This window comes from Canis lupus, chromosome 10 (assembly GCF_003254725.2).
Source record: "Canis lupus dingo isolate Sandy chromosome 10, ASM325472v2, whole genome shotgun sequence".
NCBI lineage: Eukaryota > Metazoa > Chordata > Mammalia > Carnivora > Canidae > Canis > Canis lupus.
The window spans coordinates 21,064,576-21,088,193 of record NC_064252.1 but is presented as its reverse complement, the minus strand read 5'-3'; the positions used below and the strand labels follow the sequence as shown (position 1 = coordinate 21,088,193).

The window sequence follows — 23,618 nt, the reverse complement described above, 5'->3', positions numbered from 1 at the left end:
GGGGGGGTGCTCAACAAGAGCACTCAGTCTCCAGTCCAGCAGCACTCTTGGGTTCCCTGTTGACTCCTTTTCAGGAAATAATGGGTAATTCTGTGTTCAAAGTTGTATGTTCTTCACAGATTAATGGGATCAGAAAGATTAGAGTTTTTCTCAGCAGGGACATGCAATGAATTAACTTCTTTCCTATGCATCTGGAATGGTGCTGTGTGCCTTGTTTGTGAGAACTGAAAACATATTCTGTGTTTTGTGGTTCAGATGAGGAACTTCAGTAGAGAACCCTGTGGAGACACTGCAGTGCTTCCATTTGGAATGCCCGGGCTGTGGCCCCAACTGCTGACTTAGAATGTCCACTTGGATTAGAGGCTGCCAGATTTAAAAACGCTTGAGGGTCAGTCAGTGAAGCAGGGCGTGTGTTCATTAAGTGTCTGTTGGCAGCCCCTGGAGCATCATGGTGACAGTATGGGTGGCTCTGGAGGGAAAGTGCTGGGAAGTATCACCGTTCATTGACTCCATACTACTTGGTGAGAAGTTTTGGAAATGAATCAAAATCAGTCCACATGGTTGGTGCAGCAGAAATGAGAGTCTGCATCTCTACAATTTTCTGGTCTTCCTTTCCATTGAATTGTGGTATTAGTAGATGAAACTAGCTGCTCTTGGGAAACACCTGGATAGTTTTCAGGCGTATAATCTGTATAGCAGAGTAATGAACAGCAGAGGTAGTTGTGTCGCTCACTGCTTTGGGTACGTTACCTGTACCTGTGGAACTCTGCTTCATGTGTAGAGTAAGGATAACTACAGTAGCCACCCCGGGAAACTGCCGTAACTGATTGAAAGAGATGATGAAGCGCACCGTGCCCAGCGTGTGATTCTCATTCGGTAAATGAGTTGCTGCTTCTGCTTCTGCTACTGGTTACTGCCACCCGCCACCCCACTCCTGCCCCCATTACCACCACTGCTCTTACTCCTGCTGCTCTGCATGGCTTACCTTGGCTTTTCCCCCAGGTATCATCTTCCAGCCACTTCCATTTCATCTTCCCGTGGTGCTCCTGCTGTCTGCCACGCTGGGGTCAGAGGTTCTGTAGGTTAGGTGTCTGCCTGGGTTACAGAGGTAGCTGGGGTTGTATTTGAACTCTGTCTGTCTGATGCCAAAGTCAGTGATCCTCCCCACAACACAAGAATTCATCTCTAATTTATTAAAGGACTAGTGAGATGAATTCAGCCACGGCTTTGAGCCTGTGTCTTGGTTAAGCTTGTCCAGGTTAATGATAATTTTGGCCTTTGTGGGCACACCATTCAACAAATTGTGTATGTGGAAGAGTTCAAATGTAAACTCCTGGTTTGTTGGAGCCGTCAGTCCTTAATTTGAATTACATTTTATCTCTAGAGTTAGAGAATAATATTTCATGCCTTGCTTACAAAACTTGCCCACTCACGCGCGTCCCCTGTCTTCTTTGCCCCTCCAGTCCTCCTGTAACAAACTTAACCCATTTCAGGATGGTGCAGGTGTGGCTAAATTATAATTGAAATTGTAGCCTACATTCATTTAAGTATAACTTTCAAATATAAATTTTGCTATAGAATTTTTTCCTCAAAGTCTTTCACGTGTGTGTATATATATATAAATATGTATTGCTATTTTATGAAATATATATATATACACACACAGCAATATATATATGTAGCTTTTTTTTTTTTAATGAAACAAGAATCCTCATTTTGAGGACAGACTGTGTAACTGACTAATCAGAAATGAATCAGAAAGATTGCTAATGACAACTGGTGGTTGAGAGAGAGTCACAGAAGCTTGAGTCTGAGTTCAGGGGTGTGTCTGGTGAGCCTGAGGCCACCCCGAGTAAGGATTCTGGGATTTAAGGATGCAAGACTTTTCATACTGATGTGACTGTAGACAGCTAGTCCTTGACCTCTATAACTAGGTTTTTGCTTTTCCATCATTCACTTCTGAGTAAATAAATAAAGCAGTGAGTGAGTAGCACTTGTATTCTGTTAACATTTTCAAGGAAGGATTTAGTGTGTTTCCCCCACAATTGGAAGACGTAAAATATTCCACATCATGTCCCATTTTCCTGGATTATGCATTACATTTCAACAGACATATGGTTTCTGGCTTAGAATTGGAGGTGACAAATGTAGTGTACCATTAAAATAAATGATTTTGAAAAAAATTTCCTATTTCAATTGTGTGTCCCACATGTGATTCCTGTATTTGATGAGAAGGATAGTTTTTGAAGGTAGTTAGAAGGAGATGGAGTTAGAGAGTTTGATGGGGAATTCTGGTTGGGACAGCCCCAGATTTTTGGACCCACTCACTAATGGGAGCCACTAAAAGTTTTTATTGATAGATAATACAATAGAAGTAGGATCATTTAAGGAAGTGTAATTTATTGTCAGATAATACTTAAACTTGATTTTGTATTTTTATGTTTTGAACATTCATTCTTTATTTTTCCTTAAAATCACTTACTACTCACCTGCTTAGCTGTCCTGTGGTTAGAATTACATAGTAGAGCGGAGAGGTGTGTCTCCTGAGCAGAGAGAAGTCTGAGGGGTGGATGGCCTCTGATGAGCTTGTAAAGAAGGCCGGGTCTGTGCATACCGTTTCTATCAGCTCCAGCTTCCAGGTGTCCCTCAGAGTGTTCTCTGGGACTCCAGGGCCTTCTGGACAAGCTTGGGTACCACACTGGGCCTACCCTTTCTGTCTCAGACTTCATGCAAGTCCATCACAATCTCTTCCTCTTTTCTCTTTGCCCTGTTTTGAGTAATAGTCCACAAGGTACTAAATGCCCTAAAACCAGAGCTCATGACTTCTCCTACCTAGCAATCATTGCCACACTATCCCAATTTAAAAGGAGTATTTTTAGAGCAGACATTCGGGTTCCTTTTGAATCACACTGAATAGGTGGCCTCCTCCCTGGCGTTCCCGGAACGTTGTCTTGCCTGGGGAAAGCGGAAAGGCTGCTTTATGGACTAAGAGGACCCAGTTCATTTTTAAAATTTCTATGTGCATAAGGAAAAATAAAAATATCCAAAAAATTTTCCTTTACAAGGGGGTGGAGGCATTGATACATCCTCTGCACCTGAGAACAACTGTTTGTTCTTTTGTGCTTAATTGAGGGGATTGTTTGTTTTATTTTGGATTAATAATTGCTGTAAGAAATCTGAGAATTTTAGGAGTCTTGAAAACCATTAAGGTCTGTGTATGATATTGCCAGACTGACGATCATTCCCATCTTTTGGCAAAAATACAGAAGGAGTTTGGTATAGTTTTCTTTCTTTCTTGATGCTTACAGCACTGAACAAATTCTTTGTTTCGTAAGAAATGCTCTGTGCCTACTCTAAGTGTATTTTCCCCATTTGCTGAGCATCTGTGTCCTTTCTGGTTTAGAAGTGAGAGTTGAGACATAAAATCCCAAGTCACAATGTGATTTTGGGAGACATCTTGCTTGGTTCATGCTGGATAGATTGTCCTGTATATGATTCATTTTTTTTCTCAGAGAAGGAAAGAGTTTGTTGAATAGAAATACTTAGGGGATCATTTAAGTGTTGATGCAAAATGGCATGGGTTTGGTCGTCAGATTTATGTTTTTATAAACTAAAATAATGAAACAGTGAGCCTTTACAAGGACAGTGAAGTGAGTGGCCAAGGCCCATGGCCCAGGAGTGAGAGATGGCAGCCTGTGCTTGGATCCCAACATGGCAGCTGGGCGAGCCAGGCGTGTGATCCTGGGCGAGCAAATCAGCCTTACGGAGTCATTTTCACCATGCTTTAGCACAGGCCAGTGACAGTAGCTGCTTTTCAGAGATAATGTGTGCAAAACACTTGTTAGCCCAGTAGTGAACTATGAATAAATGTTAGCTCACCGAACTTCACTATTGTTGTTATAAGTGGATGCGTTATAAAACCTAATGTGACAGCATTTGTGAAATGTTGAATCAAGGGCTCCCAGTAATGGATATGTAAGAGGTACTTGTTTCTGTAGTCAAGTCACATCAAAGAAATCAAGATTTTAAAGATAGATAATTGATGAAGATTAATTTTATTCACAAAAAATGTCTTCCCTAGCTAGACATTATAAACAAAGCAAGAAATTTAAAAATAAAAATATTCTCTTAAAATGTTCTCTATAAATACTTTTAGCATTGTACAGTTTCAGTATTACATATTCATGTAAAACTCTTTTACGTTTTACCAGAGTTACACTGTTGGACCTCATAATAGCGAAGTTAGTCGGGGATGAGCCCCTGACCAAGGATGACATACCTGTGTTTTTGAGCCATGCTGAGTTGATCGCAGGCACTTTTGTGGATCAGTGCAAGATGGTGCTAAAATTGACCTCTGAGCAGCATACTGATGATGAGGTAAGAGGACAGCTCTTGGGTGGGAGAGAGCAGGGAGGTTTTCTAACGCAGCTAGGTCCTCTATGAGAATTCTTTTGTAAAAGCTTTAAAAAATGTTGCATAAGTCACCTGTGGACTGCTGTGGACTGAATGTTTGTGCCCCTCACCTCCAAATCCATATGTTGAGAATCTGATGACGCTAGGAGGCTGGGTCTGTGGGAGGTAAGTAGGTCCTGGAGGTGGAGCCCCCTGAATGGGATTACTGCCCTTACAAAGGAAACCCTGCAAGGATCCCTGGGTCTGTCCACTGCATGAGGACACAAGGAGCAGTCAGCCATCTGCAGCCTGGAGGAGGGCCTTCATCAAACCCAACCATGCCAGCATTCTGATGGGACTTCCAGCCTCCACAACTGTGAGAAATCAGTGTCTATTGTTTCTAAGCCACCCAGTCTGTGGTATTCTGTTACAGTGGCGAGGATGGTATCCTTGTTGTAGAACAGATAAGAAAATACCGATAAGGGAAAACGGTTCCCTTGTTTCTACCCCCCAGAGTTAAGGACTTGAAAACAAACTCTAGTTAACATATTTTTCTAGGCAGATAACATTGAGGGGCACCTGGGTGGCTCAGTGGTTGAACATCTGCCTTCAACTCAGGTCATGATGCCAGGTCCCGGGATCAAGTTCCGCATTGGGCTCCCTGCAGGGAGCCTGCTTCTCCCTCTGCCTGTGTTTTTGCCTCTCTCTCTGTCTCTCTAATAAAAAAATAAATAAAATCTTAAAAAAAATATCGGATATATGCGTGCATACATGGATACACATGTAAACATATATGTATAAAAATGAAATCAGGCCATGCTTTGGTAAGTTTCTCTTTACTTCTGAATGTAAGTTTTATGAGGGTAGAAGTTTTGACTGTTATGTTCATAGTACTGTGCACACAGTAGGCACTTAGTATTTGCCAAATGAATAAGTAATATGTTGTCAACATCTTTTGAAAAGTCTGTGTAGGGCAGCCCAGGTTGCTCAGCGGTTTAGCGCCGCCTTCGGCCCAGGGTGTGATCCTGGAGACCTGGGATCGAGTTGCGCGTCAGGCTCCCTGCATGGAGCCTGCTTTTCCCTCTGCCTGTGTCTCTGCCTCTCTCTCTCTCTGTCTCTCATGAATAAATAAATAAAAACAAGCTTTAAAAAAGAAAAAGTCTGTGTAGCATTGGAAGTGCAGAATTTGCCATAATTTATTTGTGCAACTGTTTAGTTGGATACTCAGGTTATTTCTCTTTTCTGTAGTTAGAACTATAGATTATGTCTTTGCAGCTAACGTCTTTATACCTTTCCCTAGTGTTAACCCAGGAGTGAAATTGCTGGGTCTATCTAGGTTTGTTTTTGTTTTTGTTTTGTTTTTTATTTATTTTAGATAGAGAGCATAAGCATGCCTGAGAGGGGAAGGGGCAAACAGGGAGAGAGAAACTCAAGCAGAGTCCTCCCTGAACATGGAGGCCAACATGGGGCTAGATCTCAGGACCATGAGGTCATGACCTGAGCCGAAATCTAGAGTCAGACCTTAACTGACTGAGCCAGTCAGTTAGCTAGTCAGGGCACCCAGGTGCCCTGGGGTATATCCAATTGTTTTGGTATGCATTTCTAAATTGCCTTCTCGGAACATTTGTTTCTTACGTTATAGGAGATTCCCGGTCATACACCATCCTGGCTAGCTTTTTTAAGTATTGTTTTGTTTTATTTTTCTCGAGGCCACCCTGGGTCGTTCAGGTCGTTACTAAGAGAGTAGAAGCATTGATACACCCTTAGCACCTGAGAAATTCTGTTTATTTTTACCCATCGCATCTTCCTTACCCATGTCTTAGTGTTAAGAAGGGTTCTTCCTCTGGAGTACTACTCAGCAGTAGAAAGGGATAGGTTTGTGATACAATAGCAGAGATGCATCCCGAACATACCACAGGAAAGCAGCGAGAGTAGAAAATGTATCTCACGATTCCATCTCTGAAATTCTGCAGAAGGTAAAATTTGCTGATGGTAACAAAGCAGATCAGATGTCCCCTGGGGCTGGAGGTGAAGGGGTAGAATTGATTGTGGAGGATATGAGGGTGCGTTCTGGGTCAGAGAACCATGTACAGAATCTCTACTGCATGTCTTTGCTGATGGGAGTGATGGATGGAGAGCGACCCCCTGGGCAGAGGCGTGGGAAGAGCTGGGCAGGGCTGGTCTTCCATAATCCATGAACGTGTCCTGGATCCTATGTGTGATGCCACAAAGCTGTTAACTCCCTTTGTAAATGCAGGCTGTAATTATGACTCCTGCCATGAAAATCGATTTCCCTCTTTGTAAATATACCTTTTTTCAAGGTTACTTTGCTATGGATTTTCCATGCCATGTCCTACATAGCACGTTAGGTCTCATTGACAAAGTTAGTGTTTCAGTTCTCATTTCTGTGGTAGAGGGCAAGTCTTGACTTCCTGGTGCCTTTCCTTGCTGGAGATGGATTTACCTCTGTTTCCAGCAGGAGGAGCAGTGAGCTGTGCTTCAAAAAACTTTTAAAAATTAATTCTCTAGGAGACAGAAAAGGAAGTAAAACTTAGTACTTGTTAAACCACAGTTTTAAACTTTTTCAGGGCACTTGCATTTACAGTATAGACGATTTTGATGTACATGTGTTCTTCTTTAAGTTAGATGTTTTTTAAAAAGCCACGGTAGTTTTGAAGAAGACCTCTAACCTCAGTATTTAAATACATACCACAGACCCAGTGGTGTACTGGAGCTGGCTGTACTGACTTGGGAGAGTCAGCTGTTAAACATTCAGAAATCTGTGAGCTGACTGTTCAACTCTTGGTAGCTTGAAAGCCGCCGTGGTGGGAGTTTTTCTATTATGGAAATCAGCAAAGGCTGTGGATCAGCGCTCTGGGCTCCTGCCTCCTCCTCCTCCCCATGGCCAGCAGACCAGCGAACCTCTGCATATACCCAGTTGTGACGTTCTTAGGACAAGATATCCAGTAAGGTCTTCATAGGGCTGTGACCAAAAAATCGGGGTGAAAACAGTCATTTTTGGGTCATCTGTTTATGTAACTGTTTGGCTTTTAAATCCTGAGGTTTTTTTCATGTCTTCCTTGATGGAAAGTCTTAGATTCTCATGCTCACATACATGTTTCCGACTTTGGTATTTTTTGTGTACTTGTTTCCTGTTTCTGAGACCATTTTTGTTGGTGCTAGCATGCTGTCATCCTGTAGGACTTTGGGTGCCATTCAGCTCCGTTTTGAGCCTTGGCCTTGTTGCTTTTAGTGAGCCTGGCTTTCTTCTGGAAGTTAGATATTATATACATTTTTCTTAGTTTTCTATTTTCTTGTATTCATTTATTAAGAGAGTTATTTTCTTTTCTTTTTTTTTTTTTTAAGATTTATTTATTTATTTATTTATGATAGACATAGAGAGAGAGAGAGAGAGAGGCAGAGACACAGGAGCGGGGAGAAGCAGGCTCCACGCCGGGAGCCCGATGCGGGACTTGATCCCGGGACTCCAGGATCGCGCCCTGGGCCAAAGGCAGGCGCCAAACCGCTGAGCCACCCAGGGATTCCCCCTAAGAGAGTTATTTTCAGGTGGTGAATTTTTCATTCTGTTTTATTCCTTGCATTCTCCACATTACATTGCAATATCTGTTCATATAGTAGGTATTTAATAAACATCTGTGGAATAAGAAAGGGTAATCTTTCATTCCACAGATTGATAAGGGATTAAATATTTGTGTTGTACAAATAATACTTGCTTATTAAATTAAAAAAAACTACACTGAAGTCCATGAAACAAAAAGCTCTAAAAAAAGTCCTCATTCCCACCCACCCGTCTTGTTTTCTACAGACATATCAGCATATACTTTTTTTCCTTCTCTGAGTTTTTTGTATGTATACACCCACCTGTTTTTTGTTCCCTCCCTCCCTTTCTCTCTCTCTCTCTCTTTCTTTCTTTCTCTCTTTCTCTCTTTCTTTCCCTTTCTTCCTTTCTTCCTTCCTTCCTTCCTTCCTTCCTTCCTTCCTTCCTTCCTTCCTTCCTTCCTTCCTTCCTTCCTCCTTCCTTCTTCTTTCTTTCTTTCTTTCTTTCTTTCTTTCTTTCTTTCTTTCTTTCTTTCTTTCTTTCTTTCTTTCTTCCCTCCCTCCCTCCCTCCCTCCCTTCCCTTTCCAGTATTACCTTTTTTAATTCTTCAACTCCTTTTCTCACCTAGACTCTGAAGTATCTCCTTCATCTTTCCATTTTAACACATATGTGCATTTACCTGCTTATTGCTCACAGTTGAGTAGAATTCCACTAGACAGAGGAGACGAGTTTTCTCGTTTGTTCTCCGTCGATGTACACTTGAGTTGTTTCCAGGATTTTCCTAAAACTTTTATAGATAATGCTGTAGCGTGGATATCTTTGCTGTTTTGGACAGGTAAATCTGGAATCATACATACCTGGAAGTTGAATTGCTGTGTCAGTCTGTTTAAAATGTTTAGAAATACTTCTAAATGCCACACTGAAAGAGCATGAGAGTATGTGGGTTTACAGCTTCTCACTAATCTGATTTAATTACCATTTCTCTTTAGCTGTTTTCAGTGTCCAGCATGTTAATTTGCTTTTCATTATTAGGTGACCTTTTAAAACACATTTATTAATGAGCATTTTCAGATAATTAACATTTTTGTCTTATATGCAAAAACTGTTTTCCCCGCATAAGTAATTTTTTGTTTGAATTTATTTATCGTATGCTTAGCCTATTTTTGTTCTTAAGGTAGTCAGGCTTATCAGTTTTATCCTTAGCTTTCTGAAGGTTTGTTTCTTGTTTTTGTTTTTTTACATATTTAGTACATCCATCTCTACTTAGATTGTGGAAATATGCTCTTGTATATTGTGGTTCTTTTGGTACTTGGTCTACATTTTAACTGAATTTATTTTTTAGCAAGGAGTGAAGTAGAGATTCAGATGAATTATTTATGTCTTTCAGTGATCCAGGATTCTATAATTTTTGGTAAAGGACAACTTGGGCATGAACCCTAATTTTCATGTATTGCTAGCGTGTAAGCTTGGAAAAAGTTACTTACCCTCTCTGCTCCTGTTTCTCTGCTTGTCAGATGAATGGTATTTTGATGTAAGCATTTACTATGCTGATTGTTACATATTAGCACTTACTAAATTTTAGCTATTAATTGTTGTGTCAATACCATTTAGTGAATGATCTCATCCTTTCCACTAATTGCAGTGCTGCTTTTGTCATATACTGCATTCCTGTATATTTCCTTTTCTGTGTTTCTGAGATTTTACTGAGTGAACCAGTGAGATACTAAGAGCTATCAAAGAATTCAGAGGGCAGCTCTGAATTGGCTCAGCGGTTTAGCACCGCCTTCAGGCCAGGGTGTGACCCTGGAGACCCAGGATCAAGTCCCACATGGGGCTCCCTGCATGGAGCCTGCTTCTGCCTCTGTCTGTGTCTCTGCCTCTCTCTCTCTCTATCTCTCATGAATAAATAAATAAAATATTAAAAAAAAAAAACAAGAATTCAGAAAGCTGTGTGTTTATACGCAATGAAGGAATGCTGGAGTGATCATACCCACAGATGCAAACACTGGTCTGTGCACAAGGCAGTAATTAATTGCATTCCAACCAGGCACAAGTAATCTACATTTCTGTGAACAAGAGTCACTTGCACTATTATCAGTTTTCTACAACTTACAATATTGTGACATAGTTCAAAGACACAAAAGGATAAAGTTAACCCAGACAGATGATCTAGACAGGAGATTAATCTTTTTTTATTTCCCCTCTTCTGCCCACTGCAGAGGCTCATTCCTTTGATGTGCCTGTGTCTGTTTTCCCCAGTGCCTGATTTAATGACTATAGTTGTGTAAGACTTACAAATATTAGAAGAACGTCTCAAGTATTCCTCTTATTTTTTAAGAGAATCATTTTTCTGGCTATTTTTTTATTATTATTTTTCAGATGCTCATTAGAAACATTAAGAAAATGGGATCCCTGGGTGGCGCAGCGGTTTGGCGCCTGCCTTTGGCCCAGGGCCGGATCCGGGAGACCCTGGATCGATTCCCACGTCGGGCTCCCGGTGCATGGAGCCTGCTTCTCTCTGCCTGTGTCTCTGCCTCTCTTTCTCTCTCTGTGACTATCATAAATAAATAAAAATTTAAAAAAAAAATTAAAAAAAAAAAAAAAAAGAAACATTAAGAAAATGATCCTAATGTTTAAAATTGGGAATGTGTTAGGTAGAGATAGATTACATTTCTTTGGGTTTATTTCAGTTAATATAGAATTTAGGACCTGAAAGAAAAGGTATAGATGATCTCTTCCAAGCTTCCAATTTTATTCTTACCTTCTTATCATGGAATATTTCAAACAGACTAAGAAAAAAAAGTGTACTGAAACCCCATCACCCATATCACCAGCTCTCAGTTTGTCCATGATCCCAACCCAATCTTGCGGCAGCTGCCCTGGATGGAAGCAAAATTCCAACATCTCTCATCAGGGTATTATTTTATACATATCTTTAAAAGGTGAGGAGTCATACACAAGTCAACTACAGTCAGCACACCTAAAAAATTACCAATAAAATTATAACATCAAGTGCATAATACTCAGATTTTTCCCATTATCTAATAATTTTGTTCAAGTTTCTTTGAATCAGGATACAAATAAAGGCTATCTACGTTGCCATTGGTTGTTGTATCTCACATACCCTGTAATGTATATGTTCCCTTTTCTTGCCCCTCTTCTTTTCTTTTTCTTTTTTTCTTTTGCTAGTTCTTTATTGAAGAAACTGGGTTGTTTTACCTGTTGAGTTTTCTAGAATTTGGATTTTGATTTTATCTCCATGGTGGTGTTTAACACATTCCTCTTTTCCTTTTGCATTCCTGTGACATAATTAATTCAAGAGACCTATTCAGATTTGGGTTAGGTTTTTGACTTTTTTTCCAGTAATGTTTTCTTGTTGGTGATCCATGCTTTCATCAAGAGGCATATAATGTCTGGTTGTCTCTTTTGTGATGTTAGCAGTTGTAAATGATTGTTACTTAGATCCCTTCATTCTTTGGGGGTTGCAAAGTGGTGATATTTTTACTTTTATCATTTAGAAACTTCTGATCAATTGCTAGGTTATACAAGGTACATTTTCATTACAAATTTTCAAAATAAGGAGTTGGTTTTGTGGCATCATCCAGAGAGGATGAGTGAATGTTTTGATTTCATCACCATTGTGATGTCATGGTTTTAAAATCACCTGGTTTCTGTTCTGTTCTTTTTTAAAAGATTTATTTATTTATTTTAGAGAAAGAGCAAGAGAGGATGTAGACTCCCTGCTGAGTGTAGAGCCTGATGCAGGGCTCGATCCCAGGACCCTGAGGTCATGACCTGAACTGAAACCAAGGGTAGGACGCTTAACCAACTGAGCCACTCAGGCACCCCTAAAACCACTTGATTTATTTTCAGTCCATTTTAGCTGTAATTCTTCCTAGTGTTCTAATGTGCCATTGCTGGCCAGTGGAATCCTCTTCAGGTTGCTTCTGATTCCTTTTGACATGATCTTGATAATCTCTGATAGCGTCTTTGCTATCTGGTATGACAAGGTATCCAGGATCATCTGACACATATTCTGCTCCAGATCTACAACCAATCAGCCACTTCTTGAAGGGGGAATGGCATTCTGGGCAACTGCCTATTAACAAGAGAGAGTGCTGATGCTGCACAATGTCCACGGGTTTGCTCTAGTCTTTTGAATGTGGCTCAGATATTTCCCCTAATTTGTTAAGGAGCAAGTGAAAGCTAGAGTAAATTTAAAGGTACAAGGCATTAAAAATGTGTGTTGTGAGGCGCCTGGGTGGCACAGTTGGTTGAGCATCTGACTCTTGATTTTTGGCTCAGGTCATGACCTCAGGTTCGTGAGATCGAGCCCTATGCCGGGTTCCATGCTCAGTGCAGAGTCGGCTTGGGATTCTCTCCCTCTCCCTCTGCCCCCACCCCAATAAATAAATAACCAGTTCTTTAAAAAAAAAAAAAAAAATTTATGTTGTTTCTTGTTTCTTTTTTCTTTTATTATTTATTTATTTATGGTGCAAAATGTTGGTTTTATTAAAGCTCGGGGACAGGACCCGTGGGCAGGAAGAGTTGCTGCCCTGGGCTTATGAGGGGTGGCTGGTGATATACCTGCAGACTTGGGGGAGGTAAGGAAAAGGAAGATCACAAAAGGATTTTCATACACTAAAGAGGACCTACAAGATACTGGAGGCCTATTTCTTGTGGTTTCTTTCGAGATTTCAGAATGGTGGATTAGAATATTACCTTTAAATCTTCTAATGAGAGAACTATATATACACACATTTAGAATTAACAAAAGGAAGCAGTTTATTTTTCTCTTGAAGAATGTTATCTTTTATGACCTGAATTTATAGCATCTACCACATTTTGCCAAATAACATGCACTTTAAAAATTAGGGTCAAAATCCATACAAAATTGGATTTTACCATTTTATTCAGATTACCTAATACCATATAGTTGGTAGTTGGTAGTTTCTTGTTCATGTGGTCCATTTGATAACCAATTATTGAGTAGTTATGTGAACTAACACGTTCAAATGTTATCTTTTCCAACCTTGGTACATACTGCATATAGGTTTATATTTACTCAGAAATAATAATGCACATTCTTGAAGCCAGAGTCTTTCAACCACAGCATTTTACAGGATTCCTGTGGACAAGAAATTAATGTATTTCATGGGATAGTTGTATCTTTAAAGTAGAACTTGCTTGCTGGGAATGCTTTAAAAAGAAAGTATTTGCATAAATGTTATGTACATAGCTAGTAATTTTGAACATTTATTCCACTGTTGGAAGGTATTTTTGCTTGAATAAGAACTTTTCTGACTCTTTGCTCCAAGAAGACATATAATGACACGTAATCTGGCGTTCTTGATGGCAGATGCTGCTGTTGGTGAAAATAATTGTTCACGTACATATTTAATACTTCTGTTTCATTCTTGGTCATTTGTTTTCTCTCTTCAGATGCTGTCTTTACCAGCATCAACTCTTTAATATTTATCATAATATGTCATTCTCTTACCATTATTTATAACAGTTGCAAATCATTTAGCTTGAGTTAAAAGTCATGTTTTCTTTTTTTAGGAGGCATTGGCCACAATTCGGCTTCTTGATGTCTTATGTGAAATGACTGCCAATACTGATCTGCTCAGCTATCTGCAGGTTTTTCCTGGCTTGCTGGAAAGAGTGATTGGTGAGTGAAGTATCACACATGCTGTTATTTGTAATTAAGGAATCTTTGGCTTGTCACACTGAAATGTAAGTCCAAACACCTAGCCTTAGTTTTCATTGTATTGGTATATTTTTGAGATATATTTTGAATATTTTTTTTTCATTAGAAGAATCACTATGTTTTGGTAACAGCTCTGGCTTCTGACCTGCTGTTTCCTCAGGATGTTTGACCAGTAGATGAGAGTACGAATGCCTCCTATGTAGGGCACACACTGGATGTTTGATCACTAGTGTTGTGATGGAGTGGTTGCAGGGTTTGTGATGATGGGGGGGCTTGGTTATGGGGGTAGTTTCAGTGGTGATGATGGTGATTTTATATTCGTTTTCCAAATTTGTGTGTTTTTCCCAGTTATTTTTATGGGGCACAAAGAATAAAGCCTTACACATAATAATTATGTATCCGATTCTTATCCATTGTTTGGAATACCATCTTTGCTAAAAAGCTGTTTGCAAAATAATTCAAGTAGAACCTGTTCCTTGTGGTTAGCCAAGCTTGTGGTGTTGTTATTCACTGTTTGCTATTTTTTCCTTTAAAAGAGGATTATACTTATTGTGGAGATGCATATGCTAAGAAAGATGAATTTGTATGAGGTGAGTAGATGAGTCAGCAGTGAGCTGTAGAAGAGGTTTAGAGTCTCATGTGAGTGTTTTATTTTGAATGCAGTGTTTTTAGTGATAATTAAAATAAAACATCACAAACGTGGGAAACAGAATCATTGTAGAAAAACATGTGTTTGAAGGCAGGGCAGACATGGGTTGTCATCCCAACTCCACCAAAATACTGACTTCTCAGAGCTTGATTTCTTCATTATAAAATAGAGAAAGTGATATTTGCCTTTTAGAGGTTTTTTTTTTTTTAATTTTTATTTATTTATGATAGTCACAGAGAGAGAGAGAGAGAGAGAGAGAGAGGCAGAGACACAGGCAGAGGGAGAAACAGGCTCCATGCACTGGGAGCCCGACATGGGATTCGATCCCGGGTCTCCAGGATCACGCCCTGGGCCAAAGGCAGGTGCCAAACTGCTGTGCCACCCAGGGATCCCAGCCTTTAATAGGTTTGTTGAGAGTGTTCAATGAGATACTGTGGAAACACTTAAATTCAGCTTCTGGAAGATGATCTGTTTTCATATACAGTCTAGAGGCATTTCATAGAGCATAACAATGTTCCTTCTTTGAACTTGGCCAGAATAGATTGATGGAGAGTACATGCTGCCTTCTGATTATCTGGACAATGTGAAAAAAAATTAACCTACTTCTTGTTTCTGTCCTACTGCTCATTACAGAATAGGTATTGTATTTTAGACTTAGATGAATGTAGTTGTCACGTGAGTTCCTTCATAAAGAATTTAGGATTGGAAACCTCTTTATAAGAAAGGTTACAGAAGGTGCCTGGGTGGCTCATTTGGTTAGGTGTCCAGCACTTGGTTTCCACTCGGTTCTTTTTTTTTTTTTTTAAGATTTTATTTATTTATTCATGAGAGAGAGAGAGAGAGAGAGAGAGGCGGAGACACAGGCAGAGGGAGAAGCAGGCTCCATGCAGGGAGCCCGATGTGGGACTCGATCCCAGGACTCCAGGATCACACCCTGGGCCAAAGGCAGATGCTAAACTGCTGAGCCACCCAGGGATCCCCTCCACTCAGTTCTTAATCTCCCTGTTGGGGGGATCTGGTTCCCTGGCTCATCAGGGAGTCTGCTTCCCCTCTGTCCCTTCCCTTGCTCACGTATGTGCACGCACACATACACTTTCTCTCTCTCAAATCTTTAAAAAAAAAAAAGATTGCAGAAAATTTTTAGCTAACTTTTCTTTGTGGATAAAATAGAAAGTCCAAGTTGTGATATTCATTATGGCTTATCTCCCCCAAACCAGTCATGAAAAAATTCGAGCAGAAGAAGAGTTTTCTAATCATTAAAGGCACTCTACGTTTATTTTAGTCCATTAACATAAGATAGATTTGTATATGGAAAATTAATACAAGACACTAAAAATTTTCTTAAGGAAAATAAAATTTATTGTTTTGTTACAGATCTTTTGCGACTGATTCATGTAGCTGGCAACGACACCGCAAACATCTTCAGTAGCAGTGGCTGCATAAAAGCAGAGGGTGACATCTCAAATATGGCTGAGGGGTTTAAGTCTCATCTCATTCGTCTCATTGGAAATCTGTGTTACAAGAATAAAGACAACCAAGACAAGGTAAGGTTATTTCTTGGTATATTTCCTATATATATGTCTTCATTTAGAATATGATATTTAGAATTTAGAATATATACACTTTTTTGGGATGAAAGTTTGAGTGCTCAGAAGGTAGCTTGAAATAATATGTAAGTGCGCATATTCCCACAGATACACATGCTAGGTCATGTTTGTTTATGTCAGGGTTTGTATTTTTGTAATTTTGTATTATATTTGTCCTTGGTTGTGTTTGAGCCAGTCTCCTTTCTTAAAAATTGTCAGTGCTTGTCTGAAAGCAGTGCATTTAAACATAGTATTATATCTTATAGAGAACAGTCAATAAAAACAGGTATTTAAAGTGCTTTGAAATTGTCAAACCCCTGGTAGACATTTAGTAAATAGTAGTTATTATGGACCATTACCCTAACAAAAAACAAACAAAACTTAAATCTGATGTACATTTATGGAGGATAGCATCATAAACATTTCTTCTATTTTGAAGTTGATATAATATTTAAGTATTAAATCTTTGGGAACTCAGTAGACTGCCATTGGAAACTTCTCTTGTGCTGAATAGCTTAGAGGTAACTATATTGATAACATGAGAAGGTGATAAAAAAAGAGGGCAGGAGAATTGAACCACATGCTTAACATTGAACTAGCCTGCCTGTATTTTCCTAGATTTTTTCTTTGGATGGCATTTGTTTTGCTTCATCAAATATCGAATATATGTGTGGCAGATTATATTTCTCCAAGATGGCTGGAAAAACATTCCTGCAATGTGATTTTGCCATTCTTATATCAGAGATTTAGCATTTGTTTTTCCATTTTCTTCAGTCTGGATGACTAAAGCTCTGACTGCTTTGAATAATTAAGTGTGGGAGAGTGATCTTGTATCATTTTTTTATACACCCCTTGACTGATCTGCCAGATTCCATCTCTAGCCTCTTCAAAGCTGGTTAACCATGTCAGATGTGCAGATTCCCTGAGATCACTATGGCATGATCTGCCACGTGTGCATGGAGAAGCCCTGGAGGGTGAGATGTAATGAGAGAGAAAGAGACGAGTTCACAGCACACCAGGGCAGCAGACCTGTGAGCGAGAGGTCATATTTTGGAAGATTTTCAGGTAGTTGCTTAGTTCCCCAGTTCCAAGCTCAGTTCCCTACTTGCACAGCTGATGCCACATGAATCAGGGACAGCCTGCCTGACAGAGCCCTTTCTGAATTTGTGACCCACAAGATTGTGAGGAATAATACAAAAATGGGAAAGCTTCTGTTAATAGTCCTGTGAGCTGCTGCTGGACTGATCCTCTTGCAAATAATAATTATAAGCTCTGGACTAAGACAGCCATGTGAAGATAATAAAATTTGACACAAACAGGCAGATTTTGGAATTGAATTGCCACTTGGAAGAAGGGAGTGGCACAGTGTGTGCCGTGCAGGATACTTAAACTCTAAAAGAAAATCTGCACCCCTTTCATCTTAAAGAAGGAATGGACAACTTGGAGTAAGCACAGCCATTGGAATGTGAAGGAGGGACTCCTGGGCAGGAGAAAGCAAGCCTCAAATTTTGTTTACCGGCTGTCTAAATCCATGTGGATGCTTGAATCACACATGTAGGGCAGGCTCCAAGCAGCTAACCTAATGATAAAATAATTGTATTGAGTTTTGAGCTGCTGCGCCAGAGTTGACAGTTTAACTCCAACTGAGATAATTGCCTGCTAAAGTAAAAATATCAACATTCTTTAGAGGAATATAATAGAATCCAGTGTTTCCACAGCATAGTATTTTCAGTGTCCAGAATACAACTCAAACTTACTTTAAGCACAAGGAAATATGACCTATTCTCCAAGAGCAAAAAGATAATCAACAGAGACTACAGTGACACAGATGTTGGGTTTAGCAGACAAAGATTTTAAAGCAGTTGTAACTGTGCTCAAGGATGTAAAGGAAAATATGCTTCTAATGAATGAGAAGATTGTATCAGTCAGCAGAGAAATAGACACTAAAAAAAGAACTAAATAGAAAATCTAGAACTGAAAAATACAGTATCCAAAATAAAACTTAAAAATTTTACTGAATGAGCTTGACAACTTTAATACAGATGACGGAGTAAAGAGTCGATGTGCTTGGAGTTAGGACAATAGAAACCATTTGGAAGAATAGAGAAAAGATTGAAAATAAAACAGTCATCTTTAAGATGCTGAGTTTTGGAGGAGTAGTATGTTGTGCAACATTTGATAGTTGGAATACTTTTTACAGGACATGGCCCAGAACCAAAAGCCAGATAACCTGCTCTTATATTATATATGTGTTCCATTTCGACTCCTCCTCATTTTCAAACAGATATGAGTGAAAGGCTACTAATCCCCTTCCCACCCTGGAAAATTACTGCACCAATTTTTGTAAGAGAAAGTTGATAGAGAATAAAACACTTTACCTTTTTAATGACCAAGACTGCCTTTCTCGTGGAGCACAAAAGAGGTGGTTTTTCTTGTGTTTAACTATTCTTTTGTTGCTAATTTGGATTGGCCTCTTATAGGAACAAAATGTAGTAACCCTTAAAAGGCTTATGAAATAACTCTCCGAAGTCAGGATCAGATTGCACCATAAGTAAATACGGAGTGTGCCCAAGTGCTGCTGTGGAGAGGTCATTGGGGCTCACAGGAAGTCGGTGGTGTGTTCCTTCACGTGTGCCATTGCTAATAGCATTGCTGATTTCTGAGCAAACATTCTCCAAGGTATGGAGAAGTTCATTCTTTGAGTATAAGAATGCCTCTGTTTCTCCTACTTTCTTACTTATATCAACAAAATGCCTTACCTAAAAGCATTACTTCTAGGATTTGTTTCTCCTTCCAAAGAATCTGCCACAACATCACCATCTTATTCAGTGTGTCCTAAAAGTTTCTTTATTCTTGTCACCAAATCCTGGGTCACCACACCAGCTGGATGTGACAGACATTGACTTTGCTCATTGTTGCCTCAAAGGATAGAGGTCACGTGCCCTGAAGATGACTTTAGTTACGATTTTAGAGAAATGGATGATAATGTAGAAAGTCTTTCTCACCAGACTATTAATTCTCATTGTGTTGTCCAGATGACTGTTCCACTTCTGCCCAGATTTGGGCCCAAATGGAAATTTGGCTGTCTCTGCTCTAAGACTAAAGATTTGAGTTAGGGGGATTTTATATCATCTAACCTGATTTAGTTCATTCTTCACCCAAAAGGAGGATCTGATGACCTGTTTGTGTTTACTACGTCCCAGCATTGTGCATAGTGAATTACATATATTATCAACTTTGATCTTTGTATCAGCCCTGTGAATCAGGTTCTGCTAATCACTTTTTAGGAGAGGCCATCAAGTTCAAGAGTTGCATTGTCCAGAACAAAATTTAGATTCGTCTGACTCTGAGTTCCTGTGCCTGCGCTCTCTCCCCTGTACCATGGTGCCTCTCGTTGAGGAACTTTCCAGGGCTTTGAAAGAAGAGGTTTACAGTAGACTTCCTAATGGACTTCAGACCGAAGATGCTAGAGTCTGGTGTGTCTACAAGGCTAGCCAGGCCCCTTTTGCCCGCCCTTGGTTCAAGTCTGACACTCTTGGGTATACATATCTCTGTCTCTGAGTCATCCATTCATCATATGTGAATGTTCCAGCTGTGAGGATCTTTGGATGGATAAGACAGACAAGTATCTCTTCTGTGAAGCTTCTATTCTAGGAGTATCTAGAGACTGTCCTGCCTCTTTGAACTAGAATCCCAAAATGATTTTCCTAGATCTTTGTGCACTACCAGTTGCTCTGAGACTTGGTCATAATCCAGCCCAGCTGGGTTTGAGTGCTTGTCTGTGTACTTTCATTCATTGCATTGAATGTGATGCCTTGGATGGCACCCCTTACAGTAGGGTGGCCCTTTCCCTGTCACAAAGGTCTTTTCATCTGCATTAGTTTGTTGGAGCCTTAGGGACACCTCTATGGAAAAGGCTGTAAAGATACCATTTTCTTAAATGAGGAAACCAAGGTTTGGAGAGACTGTGATTTAGTTCCCTTAGCATTTATTGAATGGGAACCATTCTGCTCTGGAGGACACAGAGTCACCGTAGCAGGGGAGAGCCACAGGCAGTAGTAGCTCTAAGCAAAGCCCACGTGAGGGGCCCCTCAGAGAGGAGCAGGTGAGTGGGGTGGTCTTCCCGGCAGGCTGTGCCGGCAGCAGCCTCCCTTCTAAGCAAGGACAGGAGTAGGACTTCACCATCATGATAAGAGGGGTGATAACCCCCTTTTGCATTTGTGTCTTTGGGCTGTATTTAAGGGTGTCAGATGTGTCTGCCTCAGATGCAGAATCTGCTCAGAATTTTATTTCTCCAGTCCTCCCATGGGTCTTGAACTCTTAAGTCTGTGCACGTGATGAATCGTAGTGTTTCCTGAATTGTAAAGGAGTTTCTGGACTTCCCTTTACCAGATCATGGTAGGGAGCTGTTCCCAAACACTTGGTGACTTCTATTCTTACCTTGTTTTTGTGCTTGACAAAACATAGTATTTCCTTGCTACATCTGTAGTGATTAGTTTACTTTTAAACCTTTGTGGATCTGAAATGGAGATTCTGTTTTGGTTTCTATTGTAAGAAGCACATGGGTATTAATGCTGTAAACACGAAGAAAGCATTCTTTGGCTTCCTCTTTGTTAGCGTAAGGAATGCATGGTTTACTTTTTTTCTTCTCTGTTCTTCTTTTCTTCGCTATTGTCAGAAATGCTCTAAGTGAATTCTTCGTGAGAAGAAAAACCAAACATCGTTGCTGTTTTTTTTCCATGAAAGCTGATTGCATTTTTTCATAATGGATAGGCAAATGAACTAGTTTGTCTACCTTCATTCCCCTGAAGGAAGCCATATTGACTGAGCTGGGCCATCCACAGTTTGGATTACTTGATCCATTCTGCCGAAAGCTTTGTAGAAATGCTGCTCAGTTTCTTCTTTTCCTCCTCCTCCTCTCTGAGAGAAAAGATTCCCAGCAATCACACATACGTTTGATCCCATGTGTTCAAACATATGCACACAGAAAGCTTTCATTACAGCCATGACTTCATTTTAAAAATAAGTCTGCAGTGTACAGAAAAGTTGAGATGGTAACTTGGCCAGTTCTGAGTTCCAGGTCAGAATTATTATCTATTACAAAGGTAGGTTTCATTTATAAACATGAAAAACTCTGTGATATATTTTTCATTAAAATATTTTACCCATTGTGTTATCCCAGGATCTAAATTGTGCCTCATGCATAGTAAGCCTTTGGTAAATTTTTATTGCGTGAGAATTTATTTTTAAAATATTTGTCAAGTGTTCACTATGTACTGAGCACAGTCTTAGGTTCTGAAAATATAAAGCAAGTAAGACATGACCGTTCTCTTCAAGGAGCATACATTTTACTATAAAAATTTCCTTACTGGGCAGCCCAGGTGGCTCAGCGGTTTAGTGCCACCTTCAGCCCAGGGCATGATCCTGGAGACCGGGGATTGAGTCCCACATCGGGCTCCCTGCATGGAGCCTGCTTCTCCCTCTACCTGTGTCTCTGCCTCTCTCTCTCTCTCTCTCTTTCTCATGAATAAATAAATAAATAAATAAAATCTTAAAGATTAAAAAAAATACTATTTGCAGAGACATGTAGTAAAAATAAAATAACTTTTTCAAGTGAAAATCAATGTTCCTCTAAATTTTGAGTTCTGTAACTCTTTTTGAAAGTCTTTTATGGTTATAATATATTTGAATATATTCTAATTTACTGTAATTTACCTTTTTTTAAAAAAAAGATTTTATTTATTTATTTGAGAGAGAACACAGCAGAGGGAGGGCAGAGAGGAAGAAGCAGGCTCCCCACTGAGCAGGGAGCCTGACAAGGGGCTTGATCCCAGCACCCCAAGATCATGACCTGAACCAAAGGCAGACACTTAACTGACTGAGTCAACCAGGCTCCCCATAATTTATCTTATTTTTATGTGACATATCCATATCTGTATTTTAGACTATAAGAACATCTACATAGAATAATATTTGCAAGGAGTTTAACAGTAATTTTTAATCCAAAATGGAGGCTTTGTAGATCTGAGGACTTTTTTCATTAATCTTTTTTTTTTTTTTTTTTTTAAGATTTTATTCATGAGGGAGACAGAGAGAGAGAGAGAGGCAGAGACACAGGCAGAGGGAGAAGCAGGCTCCATGCAGGGAGCCCGACATGGGACTCGATCCGAGGTCTCCAGGATCACGCCCTGGGCTGAAGGCGGCATTAAACCACTGACCCACCCGGGCTGCCCATTCATTAATCTTAAGTAAAGTTTTAGGCTAAATTTACAATTATTAAGTATTCATAACATGATCGTTTTTTAGCTCTTTTGTTTTAGGAGGGGGATCAGTACCCTCAGATTTTCACATCTGGATGTGAGTGGCCAAGAGCAGGCCAACTCTTAAACCCTTTTTTTCATTTCTATTTGATGTGTTCTCAAGCAGCATATCTGCCTATTAACTCATGAAGCTTAAACAGTCGATCGCTCTTTCCTGCTCAATTTATTTAGGTTTCTGATCTTAGGGTTAGTACTTGCATACTGTACCCATACTGGCTGCCTCGCCAGTTCCCCGGGTGATTGATGGTTGTGCAGACAAATGGCTGTGGGATTTCCTTTGCGCTGCTGTAAGATGGGCCCTAGGCACTCTGTCCTTATAAAAGACCAGCAGCTGCACTCTTGGCTCATGCTAGCTAGCGCTCTGTGGACTTCCCAGCCCGTGGTCTTTACCCAAGGGACCTTAGCTTGGCCTTTAATATGCAAGGTCAAAAGCTGCCTTTTCTATAAAACCTTTCAGATCACTGCAGAAAGGCTTCCACTCATACTCCCCTCTGTAGCCTGTAACCACTACTCTGTACTGCCCTGCTTTATCCTTGACCTGGACCTCTAGTTTCTGTAGGTAAATGGATTACTGGTTGTGCATTCTGGCAGTTTCCATATGTGTGTGTGTTGTTACTTACGGCTCCAATGTAATAGGTATGTATAAAGTGACCCCCCACAAACCATGCTCAGCTCAGTTCTGAGTCCTTCCCCTTCCCCCTCCCCCTCTTTTCCCCTTCCCCTCCTCCCTTCCCACCAGGGATTCCTTGCTTCTCCCTTGATGATTAGTCTTTCATGAACCTGCTCTTCTAGGTCTTCCTGGTCGATAATGGTGTAATCTGTACTCTTTGCAGGTACATATTTTCCCCCTTTTATAGGAGTCTTCCATAGCATTCCTCAGTGCCTGACTACTTGGGGAATTCTAGGTCGGTCCCCGACTACTTGGGGATGTTGAAAACATCCCAGCAATGGGCTCTCTGGTCAGTGGCCCCTCTATCCTTGTTGTTTGTCACATTTGGATCCATAAATACATATGATGTACATACAGAAAACTTCAAGTAGTATGAAGAACCCAGCCAGGACCTCGTAATTAAATACCCCAAATCTGCCTTGTGGTTTTACCATTCTGGCTATATAAGCTTGGACAGATGATATAACCCCTCTGAGTCTCAGCTCCTTCATATATAATAAAATGGGGACTCTGACACCTGCCCGTGGGGCTGGAAGGAGGAAGTGTGGTCATGTGTGTGAAGCATCTGACAGCGTATGTGTGGTCTCTCCCCCTCTGTTCTGAGCAGCCCTGGTTCATGCCAGTGTCCCCCTTTATGTGTTTGTATGTATGTATTTATTTTAAAAGATTTTATTTATTCATGAGAGACACTACAGAGAGAGGCAGAGACACCGTTAGAGGAAGAAGCAGGCT

General features: G+C 40.2%; 1 protein-coding gene across 5 annotated transcripts in view; it reads left to right on the top strand.

The window, feature by feature from the left end:
- The window catches only part of ATXN10 (ataxin 10), a 163,259-nt gene that overhangs the window by 60,672 nt on the left and 78,969 nt on the right, over positions 1-23,618 (top strand). For all 5 annotated transcript variants that reach the window (XR_004803215.2, XR_007413417.1, XM_025456515.3 and 2 more), the window contains exons 7-9: positions 4,212-4,377; positions 13,514-13,622; positions 15,685-15,854. Coding sequence is in view for 3 of the 5 variants with exons in the window: in XM_025456515.3 (XP_025312300.1) it covers positions 4,212-4,377; positions 13,514-13,622; positions 15,685-15,854 (445 nt within the window). In the remaining 2 variants the exon portion in view is untranslated. The remainder of the gene's footprint in view (positions 1-4,211; positions 4,378-13,513; positions 13,623-15,684; positions 15,855-23,618) is intronic.